We start from the raw sequence: 13,938 nt of genomic DNA on the forward strand, positions 1-13,938 counted from the left end.
GTTGGCTTCTCTTAAGCTACTCCTCCCACACCGTTTGAATTATTTCAAAGTAGTTACAGTTAGACAGAAAATCAGCTTGTAATGTGATGTTCATTAGTCTCCTATATAGCCTTTGTTATATCGTGTCTTTCACCAGACTCAAACGACGGCTGCGCGGGAGACTAGATGCTCACGGGCTAAAAATAAATTCACCTCTTCGGCAATAGCCCGGATGTGATAAGGTTCAAATCCACAGCAGCCGCCGATGTAACGGATTCCCATTTCATATGCTGCGCGTGCGTACTTGTGCATTTCCCATCTTGTCATCACACGACCTTCCATTGCTGGAGAGAAATTGAAGATATGTAACATATCGAATTATTTCCTGAGTACCGTTGGCATTTCTCGCGAGGTTTCATTGGGAGGTGGATCAAGAGGCGATCAACGAACCTTACGATGCACATTAAGACAGGAAATTCGAGCGTGGCCTCACGCGAGAGAATGTTCTCTGCATCAAGGGCGTCAGATGAATGTAGCATTGCCTCTCTCTCCATTTTCTCGCTCGCTTCAGACTTTAGAAGACCGCGGGCGGGCGCAATAGGAAGCAACGCCAAAACTACAAGTTGTTTTGCAGCCTAAGATTCAGTTGTGTGGGCTACCCATAGGAGGTACGCTTGATGAGCTTTGTTGGATGTGAGATGACAGATAGCCAACAAGACAAGACGGGGTTGGCTCTAAATCATCCCATAGCCAACAAGCAAAAGTCAAATAACTGTGTTATTGGAAACAACCGAGAAATACATCTATTACTAGATTTTGCTGCTTTCACTTTGCAAGAATGATTCTTTTTCCGTCATGGTATAACGGCTGATATCCCATGGCCGCTAAGCCAATCAAAACTCCGGAATTGCGTTATCCAATCATCCAGTTTATAACAATCGACTTCATACATCAGTGATCACAGCAATTCTTACCGAATGGACTCTCGGGAAGTTCCACCATGCCCTTTCGGTCAACATCCGGGGTTTTATAAGCAACTGGTTGCACCATTAACGGCCGTAACAATCCTGACGCGTTTAAGGCGTCTTTCATCATCTGAACAGTGCGCAGGCAGATATCAGGTTCAAAGTGGCAGTTAACACCGATGATGTCCGCACCTTTGTCAAAATAGATAGGTTTCATCAGTAGGGGTTACGTGAACTGAACGACTCACAGAGCAACTGATCGATACTACTGACTTGTTGCCAGGTTTGCTGGCTGATCGAGTGACCTAAAGACAGTCTGACTTACCTGACTGACTGATGGACTCACTCCCTGACTCACTGTCAAACGGACTTGGTGTCCAAATGACGTAATTAATGGTTGTCTAATAGACTATTCGAGGGAGCGACAACCCACTTGACTCCGGAATGACTGAATAACTGACTGCATAACTGACTGACTGACTGACTGACTGACTGACTCAACGTTTCACGGACTGACTGACTGACTCAACGTTTCACGGACTGACTGACCAGCTGACTGTTCATGACAGACTCACTAACTCACCGTTTCACGAACTGACTGACTGCCTCACTGACTCACCGTTTCATGGACTGACTGACTGACTGACTGACTGTCTAAACTGCTTGACTGATTGACAGAGAGACTTATTTTAATCCGACAAAGGACAAACTCTAGTTGAAAGATAACCGAAGGGTTATACGTTTGTGAATTAGTAAATAATGCAAACAACTTCTCACCCGCCTTGGCAATCCTAACTGCTGCCTCCCCTGGGGAAATCTTCCCTTGCCAGTCCCCCAGGGGGCACATGGTCACAGTAGTAGCCACGACTTTACCAGATGATTTAAGCGTTTCAGTCGCCCACTCTGCTTCTTCCACGTTCAACAAATACTAAAATAAAACAAAATCAACTGTTGAACACTTCTGAGTTTAAAAACAAATCCACGAAAAGCGGAGGAAATAAAAAAGGCATGCAAATGGCGCAGCTAACCAAGCTTTCTCTCCCGTGCGCGATACATGCCATATATTCAAGTTGAATGTTGTGGTTAACACACTTGCTTTCACTACTGATTGACTGAAATTAATGACGTCAGCTTTACCAGCAATACATAGCACAAGGCAACAGGCTAGATAAGTCAGAACATGCGGTCACTGGCAGTGAGGTTGCCATATTAGGTCACTAGAGCGCTTTTCAATTGAGTCGCGTAAAGCCAAAATCAAAGTAAGTACTCTCAGTACTCTAGCCTGCAATCAATGACAACAAACACAAACACTCGTTTTCATCTTGGTCGTTTTTAATGTTTTAAGGATAATTTTAAGAAACGTAACTCAAAGTTCATGCTAATCCAGGATTATCTTTATCGGGCTTTGAACAACTGGGCCCCGAATTTTATAGAATAAAATAATAGAAATAAAACATCTAAAGGCTTACCTCGCCTACAAGGAAATCAACATCATTTTTGAGAAGTACTTGCGCTTGTTTCATGTATTCCTCTTGGACCGCGTGTTTTCCACGCCCAGCTTTATAAGCCGCTGTGTAAGATACGCCCCCGGCTACTAATGCATCTCCTTCATTGGCGACTTCTCGGGCAATTTTACACGCTGCCTCATTGATGTCTACAGCCTGAATAACATGGAAGGAAGTAGTATTTGTTTTCATAAATAAATTAAATAAATAAATAAATAAATAAATAAATAAATAATAGGATACTTGCTAAAGTTTTAAGAGTTTGGTAAATGGCGGAAAAGTACCAAATATTTGAACAAATTCCAGACGTTTCGGGATTAGCCCTTCATCAGCGGACGTCAAGTGAGATTTTCGTTGAAAACGCGTCACGAGACCAATGTTTGAAATTCGGAGACGTGCTCGCGAGTGCGTGGGATTCAAATAAAATGATAGTCCGTACTAAATACCTTGATCTTCACTCCGCGACTAATGATGGATTCTTCTGTTCCGTTAAATGTGAACGCTTGCATGACATCGGCCCCAGCACGTAAAAATTCCCTATGAAGTTGTCGCACTGAAATGAAAAACATTTTACTGCATTCAAACTACGCGTTTGATCGTGTAAGTAGAGTTTGGTCTCAGGTCCTTTTTGTTGCCATCGATGAAAGGACAGCACTGACATGCACTTTAGCAGTCAGTGCGGAGAAGGAAATCAAGAACAACAGATTTATTCCACTTTTGGTTGAGCTCTGGCGCTTCACTGCTGATATTAACGTCACCTCATTAAGCTGCTGTTACGCGAAGTAGATTTGTTTCTGCAGCTACCAAAGTAACGCTGAAGACAGCATGGCCTTGCAAGTTGCAAGTTGCAAGTTGCAATACAATGCATACAAGTTACATAAACCAATGCATCTAGCAATGTTGCAAATAGTAGAAGACTAGTCTACTTTTTCGTGTAATTCGCAACGCAATTGTTCGTTGCGAGACACGAAGATGAAGTATTACACAAGCAATCTTGTCCGCAACTTTAGCAACGGCGTTGCATTGCAATTTGCGAGAAAGGTTTCGTCGTAATAGTACGTTACCATTAGACTAACATGTACCAAATAACTTTATCAACTCTGTTGATAAAACCAAGCATTTATATATAATAACGAACGAGTTTAGATTACAATAATGAAAAGAAATAAACCAACTATCTATAAATCAGTCAAAGAAATAGGCAACAAATTACAAAAACACGCTTACCACGCGGACGCCCAGTTCTGAAACATTGGTTTCTTACTCCCCCGCCGACGAAGCACCACAGTCTATTTAGAAATTAACCCTGTTACTGCTGTTATGTATTATACTCGCCTGCTTCAGGATTTTCCACTGTACATTCCGGGGTGTATACACCAAATTTCACGTAACCACGCTTTTCCAGAGCGTAAAGAAAGCCTCCATCACCTATCACAATTTCTCCTTCATTTAGCCTCTCGAGGATCCCACGCGGCTGATAAACAACAAAAAGGGCGGTCATGGGTTCAAATCCGTTCAAGCCTGATTTTTTATTTTATTTTATTTTTTTCAGGCTGTATTTTGTACGTAAGATATTGCAATGAAATATAATAACGTAATTTACGGTCCAATAAGAAAATAACCCAATCACTGACTAGTTTAATGTTTTTTTTTTCGAAATGTGTCGGGATAGTCAACTAGATGTGCCAGCTATGTTGAAGTAAATATAAAACAGGGGCTGTAAAGCTTACAATTGTTATATTTACAAACTTATGTGTAAGAGTTTAAAATAGGCACGATCTTCAGTACAATCCGCTTCAAAGCGTGTATTGATAAAAAACTTACTCGAAGTTAAATTTTTTGCCGTGGGACACCCTATTTTTAACTACTTGGGGTAACATAAATATGCACAAAAAAATTTCTCGACAGGTTAATTCAACAAAATTTTTCCGGTTAACTTCTTAGATGTTGAGGATGAAAAGAAAATGCTTTTTTGTGTTAGAGAGGGCGAGGTTTGTTAAAATAGAAGACATAAAGAGTCGTGACATCAATGGTCCCTGTTAGCTGAGAATGGGTGAGTTGCGATGGTCTCTCGTTTGTTTACAAAGAAAGATAACGGAGAGATAATACAATTTAAATAGAGAAGGAAAATTACTCATAATTGTTGGCGACTGATGGGAGAGTTGTGTCTTGTCAAATAACTTCCTAACCTTTCTAGGTGCGCAGATTAAAAACAAGAAAGCTAAGTAGAATGCCATGGGAGAAGACAGTAAAAGAATCAAGCCAACACCAAGAAAAATTAGAGGACGAAAAGGGTAGGTGGTGAAGGCACGGAATATTTTCCGCGTTTTGTGTTTCAGGCGTTCGTTTTGCATATTACGATGTAAGTAGGAGCAGTTCTATTTTAACCCCTTTCTTTAGCGTGTTGCAAATTTACTTTTCTTTCAATCCTTTCGAGAGCCTAACCGCCGGATTTTTTTTTTTTTATTAAAATATGTGATTTTTCATAACCCAATTTGACCTCAACCTCCGCTTTCAAACATTCACCTTTTTCAAGCCAAGATAGCTGAAATCTATACCACATTTCTGGCCATAAACAATACTAGACCGTTCTCGTTGTATAACATGGAAAAACGATTCCCCGAGTCTAGATTTGCGGCGGAACATACCTTATTGTGAGCTCTTGACCTTGGGCAGAGAAAAGACCAGCCCCTTCCAGGGCGCGCACCCGTGACAACTTTGGTCACAAACGCCTGGAGGTCGTCATGGATGATTTGTCACGCAGTGTATTACGTGAATATTAATTAAGCCATCAAAATGAACCTTCGTAACGTAAAGTTTCATTGTAAAAACGGCGCAAAATTCAGACAAATTGGTGAATTTGGATAATGGATAATTTTGCATCAATTTACCGTGTCTGCTTGAAATAAAAAGCTCACAAACATCATCGGACTGTCATTTTGCATGATTCTGTAGCCCGTCGCCTGACAAAACGGGCGCGTCACTAAAACTTGCGCAATCTTCCAAGCAAGGAGCTCATGATAATTGAGAGCAAATTGGAATTTGGAAATTCTGGTTTTTGAGGAGAAGGGAAAACCAGGGTACCCCGAGAAAAACCTCTCGGAGCAAGGACGAGAACCAACAAGAAACTCAACCCACATACGACACCGAGTCCAGGAATCGTACCCGGGCCACATTGGCGGGAGGCGAGTGCTCTCACCACTGCGCCCCATATAAACATGATCGGCGAATATTTCAGAACAAGTCTTGAGGATGTTTTCTTAAGATCACAGGTATTTTGTTTTGATCGCAGCCTAAGCAGTTCAATGGCGTTCAATTCGCGAGGAACAGGCACGCGTACGCTAGCAGTACGGACAGGTTCAAATGCAGATTTTTCTCGGCGATCCATATGTATCGAGTATCGTCGATTTGCGGCCCTTCCTTGAAAGACGAAATTTACGATTCTGCGCCCGCAAAGAAAAAAAATTCGTCTTTTCTCACTGGCTTACCTTCACACCTTTTGTCGCCGCCATATTGATCGGTCTAAACTGTGCAATCACCCTTTGCAATTTTGGATTTCGTGACACCGTCTTGAATATCTGAAGCAAATAAAGTCTTTTCGGTGACAATAGGAATGATTGTGAAATAATTATACAGACTCCAGACACTTTTTTATTTTCATTTTGTTTATATTTTCGTTGCTGTTGTTGTTGTTGTTGTTGTTGTCGCGAAATGTGGTTCTTTATAAAATGAACCAGTTCGTTCCATAGTTTTCTTTTTGGGGTTTTACAAAACACAAAGCTTGACAGTGCAAATCTCTGGTCTGTCCATGACGAAAATTTTTCCATTTTTTCACTGTTTCATTTGGGATGGAAAGGATTTACACTGTCAACTAAGCATAAAATCAGTGAATATACGCTTTAAAGTACCTTTGTCGACTTATAGACTTTGTATGGGAAATTCATTGTTCAGTTCTTAAAAGACCTTAAAAGGCTAAAATACAGCCACAAATGTGGAAACAATCTTCAGTTTCCTCAAGGTGGGGTTATCTTTGCGTCGTTGGTGTGATTTGGAGGGAATTTATGTTTTAGTTTGTGTGTTGTTTTACTAAAATGCACTTAAAATGGCCACAGCTGAATTCCTTCCAGATTCCACCAAATAACAACAAAGACGAAAACTCCACTTTGCGGTAAGTTGAAGTTCAGTTACTAACTTCCACATTTTTGGCTGCATTTTAGCATTTTGAGAAATGAAGTGACTTTCCCATCAACATCCTAAGCTAAGAACCTGTTAGCATGAACCTGCTCGCTGTGGCAGTACACAACACAGCCTGATAGATTAAGTGCTTGTTTAATTATATTTTGAATCGTTCATTTTTTTTTTTTATAAACTGATTAGAGCGAACAAAAAGTGCAAGCATTGTAAACCGGATTCAATTATATAAGTAAACATAATGCAATATAATTATTAATATTCGACTTCCTCTATTAGTTGGGAAAGCATATTTTTTTGGCTTTCGTCGAAAAATTTGCCCATGCATTTGTGATCAACCGGTCTGACTACGAAAAGGTTGGCATCGTATACACATTTGGACCTGTCATGGTGCATAAAAAACGAGCGAGTTGAAACAGGCGTGACCCCAATATCAGCCGCCAACATCCCTATGTAAGCATCATCAATGTTCAGAGGTTTTACAACGTCAAACATTTGGGTAAATTTTAGGACGAGATCTTTGGAAAGAACGTATCCTCCGCCTGACAAATAATCCTTGAAAACATCCTCCGGGTGGTCCTCTTTAGAAACAGCGTAGAATCCTCTGCGAAGAACAGGATTGCCATGCATTAAATGCCCGAAGTAAAATTCACTTTTCGGTGCGCCTTCGCCGCTGAGGAACGACACCAGACCGCGAGTGTTGACAAAAACATCGTCATCAGTTTTCAACAGGTATTCAAAGCCACAGTATTTTGCAGCCCATTCAAACCCAGACTGAATCTTGAACACTTTATTAGCGTATGTTTCGGAATAATCGCCTTGAATAATGTCGCCAAATAATTGTGCTTCGCGCGTGACGCGGTCTGACACTGCTATGCTGTTTCGATCTTCGCCGATGAGAAAGACAGTTTTCCATTTCCGGTGCAAAGCGTTGTCTGTTCCCCACGTATGCCGAATTGCCAAGCGGTTTTTGTAAGCCCCAGCGGAGCTCGACACAAGAACAACGAGAAAAAAACGCTGAAGACATTTCGTGCGGGTCAATAACCGCGTCCGATGTTTACGGACTCCGTACCAAGAGTCCGAGGATGCATCCTCGGCATCCGACGACCTGGTCGGTCTCGCATGAATAGCTTGCACTAAAACGTCCGAAGATCCAGAAAGATTTTTAATTTTTCTTTTTTGACCTTCTTCCTTGAGCTTGCTTTCCATCAACTCGACATAGCTCGTTAAACCTTCACTGGTGAGCCACAATGAGACGCATAGCATCGACAATGAAAGAGTGAGACACAAAAATAAACACGCCGTGGTTATCGAACACGAAGCACACTTCATTAGTTGATTGTCGTGTGATCAACTGTGGCTGCAGTTAAATAAAACAATTCCAAGAAGATTTCGCTTTCCCTCTTGATCCTATATGGACGACGCAGTGAAATTTCACAGCTAATTGTAGACTTCAACACTTCAGCAATAGTCTAATAGCTATGTAACACGATACTTATTAGCTTGCTGTCACGCTCATTTTTTACTACATTTTTGGTAAAAGGACTAAAGAGTCGAGGGTAGGAAACCGAAAAATAATGGTTCAGTTTTGTTTGCAATTTATTTTTCTAGTTTTCTGAAGCTATAAATGTAAAGTTTTTGTGGCTTCTAATGGTTAGGATGATCATGGAATTCTTCAAGTTCTCGTTACCTGAAATACTACTCGCCCAAAGCTGATTACGGCGTTTGTTCTCCTTTGAGAAAATCATTTGATATCGTGATAAAAAAAATGGTGTTTTAGAAGCACTCCGTGTACGAGGAAGGGTACGCTGGATTAATATCTGCACAGTTTTGCCCAAGAATTAAAACCTATGTTGCCGCACGCTACACATACAGGACATACAGGATCCGTTTCAAAGCCAGTACTGTATTCCGGTGGAGTGGAAGGTCGTAATCGCCTAAGAAATTCGGATTTAGTTATGAAGAAAAACTCGAATTTTATTTGCCCAAATGCAACCTTGTAATTTCGTTGGTAACACTGGAGAACAAAAACCTTTTATATTCGTACGGGCGAAATATGTGGGAAATGCAAGCTAGCATTAGTAGTATTTTCAGAAACTCCAACGATATCCGGCCCCGGCACCTTGAAAATTGTTACGAATCCAATTTTCAGCTAAGGAATCCAAACAGATCAACTGTTCTTAGCCGGCTTTCACAAATATGATTAATGATCTACACCGTTCGTCTAGCTCAGAAGCACGCAAACGTTTTCCTGGCCCGCTATATATTCAGTATATTAACCGCTTCCAGAGCTTGCTGTGTTTTGCACGAGTCAGTTTACTGCGCCCTGTCAACAGTGTTCATGAAGCCTTCCGGCTTCGCTCGCCGGCTCCTATACGACTCACAGCCTGCGACCTACCACCTTTTTTGTTTGTTTGTACAAGGAAAAGGTGACTTTCGATCAAAACAAAAAAATCGCCAACCTCGTTCCCAGGGTCTCTCCTCTTCGCGTGAAGAGGAGAGACCCTGGGAATGAGGTTGAAAAATCGCCTGACTGTAGGGAGGCGAGGCCAGGCAAGAGAGCCCGCTTGCCTACAGCAAGATTTAGGATATCTTACAGTATTTTCCTTGCCATCTTGACAAAGACTATAAGATAATCTCCCAGTGGGTTTGATAGTTCCACTAAGAAAACAATCTTCTTTTTTAAGAATGGAAGCTTCCGTAAGTGTGAACACGTCAGGGTAGGACTGGGGAAAGTTATGGAGGATTTCACTTGTAAACAGTCAACATAAGGTCAACACTCGTAGACCTCCTCCCTGCAAAATTTGTTTCACGTCCAGCATTTTGTTTATAAATCTATCCCAGGTAGTTCAAGCAAAAGTGCGTTTATGTTGACTTTTGCATACAATGAATAATCGTGGAGCTGAGGGACTGAAGCAACTTATGATCTCTTCCTCAGGTCGTACGGGCAGTACACAAAATCGTATACGGAAAATATAAGGACGCGGCATGACGTATTTAGTCCGTCAGTAAGGCTCAGTATGCGTTAGGGTATGACAAGAAAATATACGGATCTTATATATACACTTGTCATAAGTACGTAAATTATGATCATCCGGGTGAGGGTAGTCCTGAGAAGGACTCTTTGTGGTGACTTTGACTGACGTTTCGACAACCTGAGCGGAAGTCATCTTCAGAGTCAAGTGAATCGTGAAACGTCAGTAGGTGGTATATACGTGCCTGGTTGTTAACCTGATTGGTCAACGAAGTCCAGATGTTATTGGTCGTTTGTCAGTAAGCCGTATGTTATTGGCTGTGAAGACTGTAAAAAGTGATTTGTGCGTTTCGATCCGTCTTTTGTTAGGCAAAAAGTCCGTGGGTCTATTGTTAGTAAAATGTCTATTGTTTGTCTGTTTCGTTGTTGTTGTCAATAAGTCGTTTGTATGGTGCAGGTAGTTGTAGGCAACGGTTGAGTGGCGTTTGTTCTAAGTTAGTAAACCAGCTTTCCAGAGTGAGTCGTTGATAGTAATTTGTACAGTAGGTAATGCACTTGGCAGAGTCCCAGTCGATTCTGTGGTTCGTTTGTAAATGGTGCTCAGCAATGTGATTGTTGATATCACTCTGGAAAGCTTGTTATTTGTTATTTGTATAATCTTCTTCTCCGACAGCCTTTTATATACGGTTTGGTGGATAGAAAGAAACAATTAATGTAGAGATTTCTGTTGTAAGAGAGGCAAAACAATAGCAAACATCGGGATTCGATCTACGCGGGGCCTTTAGATCGAAATGCTGCTAACCTGTTAACCATTGATCGCCGCGCCTGTACGCAGGTTCGAGGTGAGAAAGGAATACGTAAGCTACGAGTGCAAAACCCGCCCACGCGGGCCGCTATTCTTTGAAGGGTGTTTATGTGTCCTTGGCTTGATGTGCAACTAGAGGAAGAGTTTATTTCCAGGAAGGAGGAGATTTATAATAATCATACCTTTTTGTGCCTGGTTTGCGAGCGTTGATCTCTCATGGTCTGCCGCAAAAGTGTAGGCTGTTAAGATTTTCATATTTGTATATCTAAACCGTCTTACATGGTATTTAAAAAATACACAATTGAAATGTCCTTTGAACTTCTGGAAATAGGCTTAATGACAAGATTTGTTTGCTCAGACAGGTACAATGTTTACTTCATTTAAATTATCTAAAAGTACAATAACTCGTCTGTTTGCCTGTCGCCACCCTAACCAGTATGTTGAGAAAAAGACATTCACTGCAAGTCCAATAGCAAACGCCAAAAAGAAAGGAAGTCCAGTGGCGATCCCTGCGATTCCTAAACTAATGGTGGTGTGGCAAGTTGGTTGTTTATAGTAACTGATGAGGATAAACATTCCTGTCAGCTGAACAGCAAACATTCCAAAGAAACAAATAGTAAACAACAACGCAGCAACGTCATTTGCGTCCATTGAGGGACATCTCCACTAAAAATAAAACGGAAAGACCATTATTCAATTATAACAGGGTGTAATAAGAGTACGAACTCCTGTTAACTTGTATTTAGAAAATTATGTAACGTAAAGATACATTTTGGGCGCCTTGTGAATTATGATGCTGATGATGATGATATTTGAGATGATGTTGATGATGATGATGATGATGATACAACAACAACAATCTTTTATTATTCGTGCCCAGAAATTATACAGTGTTACATAAATTAAAGAAAAAAAATTACTAAGGAAGAGGGCACAGCCACTTGGAAATAGCAAGCTAATCGAGCTAAGTGGCTGGACCAAGCGGAAAAAATTTGCAAACACCCTACATTAAAATAGAACTAAGGACACGATTAACCATTCACACACACACACAAAAACAATAAACAAGGGGAAGTGCACACGCAAAAACTGGAAAATAAAGTACATCAACGAGCCAGTCAGTAGTTGGAGATAAGCGATTCTTTTAAGAGGACTTTGAAACAGGAACGACTCTTGGATTATAATGACTCTTCAATGGAATTCCAAACTTTAGCTCCAAAAAAACGAATGTTAAATTTGCCATAGTTGGTCCTCGCTTTATGCAGATAGTATGAGATCTCACATGCCAATCTTGTTTGATATTGATGTACTTTGTTAATACTCTTAAAAAAATCGTTAAAAATTAAGGGCAATTAGAGTAATAGTCATACATAAACAAAGCACAATACAAGTATAATAAGTCAATTACTTTAAGTATTTTCAATTTCCGAAAGAGTGGACTAGAATGGCAATTATACTCTGAGAATGTTATTATTCTGACAGTTCTTTTTTGTAGGGTGATGAGCGGAAGGAGGGCCGTTTGATATGTAGTCCCCCAAGTTATTAAACTATAAGTCAGGAAAGGATAGATAAGTGAGTAATACAACTGTACAAGGACCAAATCGGTCACAGAGTGCCTTACCTTAGAGAGTGTGCCAATACATCTCTTAATCTTACTTGAAATATGTGAAATGTGATACTTCCAACTGAGATGTGAGTCAATGAGAAGACCTAAATACTTAACAAATTTCTCTTGTGCAATCTCCCTGTTACAGATTTTTAATTTGACTATGTGACCGTTGACCTTTTGAGGGGGATGGAAAATAATGGTATTGATGATAATAATGACGATGATGGTTAGCGTTAGTAATAATTATTACTATCCTTGTAAGAGTTACCCAAAATATCCAGATACCGAGCTTGCGGTTAGTTGGTATGTGGCTGGTATCCATTTGTAGACCTGTCCTACATTTTCAAACTTGCAAGCCCAGTTTGTTAATCCCTATCCTTTTACACAGGCCATTTTTGACTGCGATTTTGTCGCACATTTGCTGCGCTCGACCTCGCGATGAAAATCGCAGATGTAAGCTAGCCGCGATTTCACTGCGATTTGGGCGCGATTCAGATTCGATATATAGCTGATATTTGATACCATTACACCAACTTTTCCCAAAATCGCCGCCAAGTTGCATGAAAACCTATGCAATGTCGCGGTGGCAAATCGCGACCAAAAGTACACTGAAATTGCCGTTAGTTTACACTTGTGGTTTTCGTCGCCAGCTCGAACGCAACAAAAGAACTTAAAAAAAAAAAATGGCGTACGTAAACGGGCCTTTACACAACTTAACAATTCCGCATCTCAACAATGAATGAACCTAAATTCAATACGTACCTCTCTAATCGGTTTATAAACCCGCCTTGTTTGAAACTGATAATGACAAATGGGGCATCTGTCACTATGTACAGCAGTCAACCACCTCTCCAAACAGGACTTGTGTACCTCTCCCATGGTGCCTTTACACCAGCATACCCTCCGTAAGGTTTCCTGGCCGCCTTGATTCCCGCCGGTATTGTGGCATATTCGGCACATAGGAGCATCATCCTCCAACGAAATTGAGCTAAAAGAACCCGACACTGGGATAATTGCTGGAGTCTGTGAACCTTCAGACATGTTCAACGAAAATACAACGAAAAGGAATCACGACATAATGAGGGTCAGTGCGTCACACCAGTTACCATGCCGACGATAACGCGCGCGCACTTTTGGGAAGTGCGAAACAAAGAGGCGAGAAGTTGGAAATGCATGCGCACTTGCCTACCGGAGTTTGCTTTTAGTCACGCAGTCAAACAGTTGGAAATCGAGGCAAGTTTAGGCGTAGGTGGTAAAACCAAAAGACAAACAAAAAATAACACAACTTAACTGAGACTAGATTGTGTGGACTTTCACTGGGTGGCCACCGAGTTGTGCCTCCTTGCATGTGAAAGTGAGCAGCAATGTATAACAATAACGCAAGAAATGTGCAAAGCGAGGTACAGTGAGTAGAGATTTAAGGCAACGCACGTTTAGGAAGTACCTCTATACGGGTCAAACGATAACCTGGAAAGCGGCCGATTTGAAAGCAGCCTCGCGCGCGCTCTCAAAGCAAAAGTAAGCTTAAACAACACTGGAAGCAGCTTGTATCGACTTGCTATGGACGACCAAACGGTAAAAGGCGCAGTACTGCGCACAACTATTTAAAATTTCACCTTGTCTCACAGAAGGATAAAGTGAGATAAAATTGCGCCTGCGTGCCCTCAATGCGTTGTTGACTTCGTGGAGAATGGTGTTCCGCGTGTCCCTGGTGTTAGAGATGGACACACGCGGTAACTGTATGGGGCGCAATGTTGTACCTATACTGCGAAAAATAAATTAATTTATCCTTTTTTTCCGGGTAGTGGGGCGTGTGATGCGAGAATCGAGAAGGGCGCACGTGTCGATCTGGCATCGGACTTACAATCAGTCCAACAGTCCAGTTAATTAGAGCTTTCAGGTCGATTTTC

General features: G+C 41.2%; 3 protein-coding genes across 4 annotated transcripts in view; all 3 read right to left on the reverse strand.

The window, feature by feature from the left end:
- LOC146468259 (betaine--homocysteine S-methyltransferase 1-like) overlaps nucleotides 1-6,067 on the reverse strand; it is a 7,741-nt gene extending 1,674 nt beyond the window's left edge. Inside the window, exons 1-7 of one of the 2 annotated variants that reach the window (XM_085124675.1) lie at nucleotides 5,938-6,067; nucleotides 3,785-3,923; nucleotides 2,896-3,002; nucleotides 2,414-2,605; nucleotides 1,722-1,872; nucleotides 954-1,136; nucleotides 193-323 (exon numbers count right to left, since the gene is read on the reverse strand). In XM_085124675.1, the coding sequence (XP_084980801.1) occupies nucleotides 193-323; nucleotides 954-1,136; nucleotides 1,722-1,872; nucleotides 2,414-2,605; nucleotides 2,896-3,002; nucleotides 3,785-3,923; nucleotides 5,938-5,961 (927 nt within the window). In that variant the 5' untranslated portion in view covers nucleotides 5,962-6,067. Of the gene's footprint in view, nucleotides 1-192; nucleotides 324-953; nucleotides 1,137-1,721; nucleotides 1,873-2,413; nucleotides 2,606-2,895; nucleotides 3,003-3,784; nucleotides 4,153-5,937 lie in introns of those variants that run through there. The other variant, XM_085124674.1, reaches the window with a different exon arrangement.
- A 75-nt stretch (nucleotides 6,068-6,142) lies between these two features.
- On the reverse strand, nucleotides 6,143-8,045 carry LOC146468260 (UDP-GalNAc:beta-1,3-N-acetylgalactosaminyltransferase 1-like). The gene has a single exon (XM_085124837.1). It carries the CDS (start codon nucleotides 7,970-7,972, stop codon nucleotides 6,896-6,898), a length of 1,077 nt encoding a protein of 358 aa, XP_084980963.1. The 5' UTR covers nucleotides 7,973-8,045; the 3' UTR covers nucleotides 6,143-6,895.
- Nucleotides 8,046-10,265: 2,220 nt separating this feature from the next.
- On the reverse strand, nucleotides 10,266-13,213 carry LOC146468261 (E3 ubiquitin-protein ligase MARCHF2-like). The gene is made up of 2 exons (XM_085124841.1): nucleotides 12,791-13,213; nucleotides 10,266-11,085 (listed from the first exon to the last, which is right to left on the reverse strand). The coding sequence occupies exons 1-2, from the start codon at nucleotides 13,067-13,069 to the stop codon at nucleotides 10,774-10,776; spliced, it is 591 nt and encodes a 196-aa protein (XP_084980967.1). The 5' UTR covers nucleotides 13,070-13,213; the 3' UTR covers nucleotides 10,266-10,773.
- Between the last annotated feature and the right edge of the window lie 725 nt (nucleotides 13,214-13,938).

Source organism: Pavona decussata, unplaced genomic scaffold (assembly GCF_977016875.1).
Source record: "Pavona decussata unplaced genomic scaffold, jaPavDecu1.1 SCAFFOLD_133, whole genome shotgun sequence".
Lineage (NCBI taxonomy): Eukaryota > Metazoa > Cnidaria > Anthozoa > Scleractinia > Agariciidae > Pavona > Pavona decussata.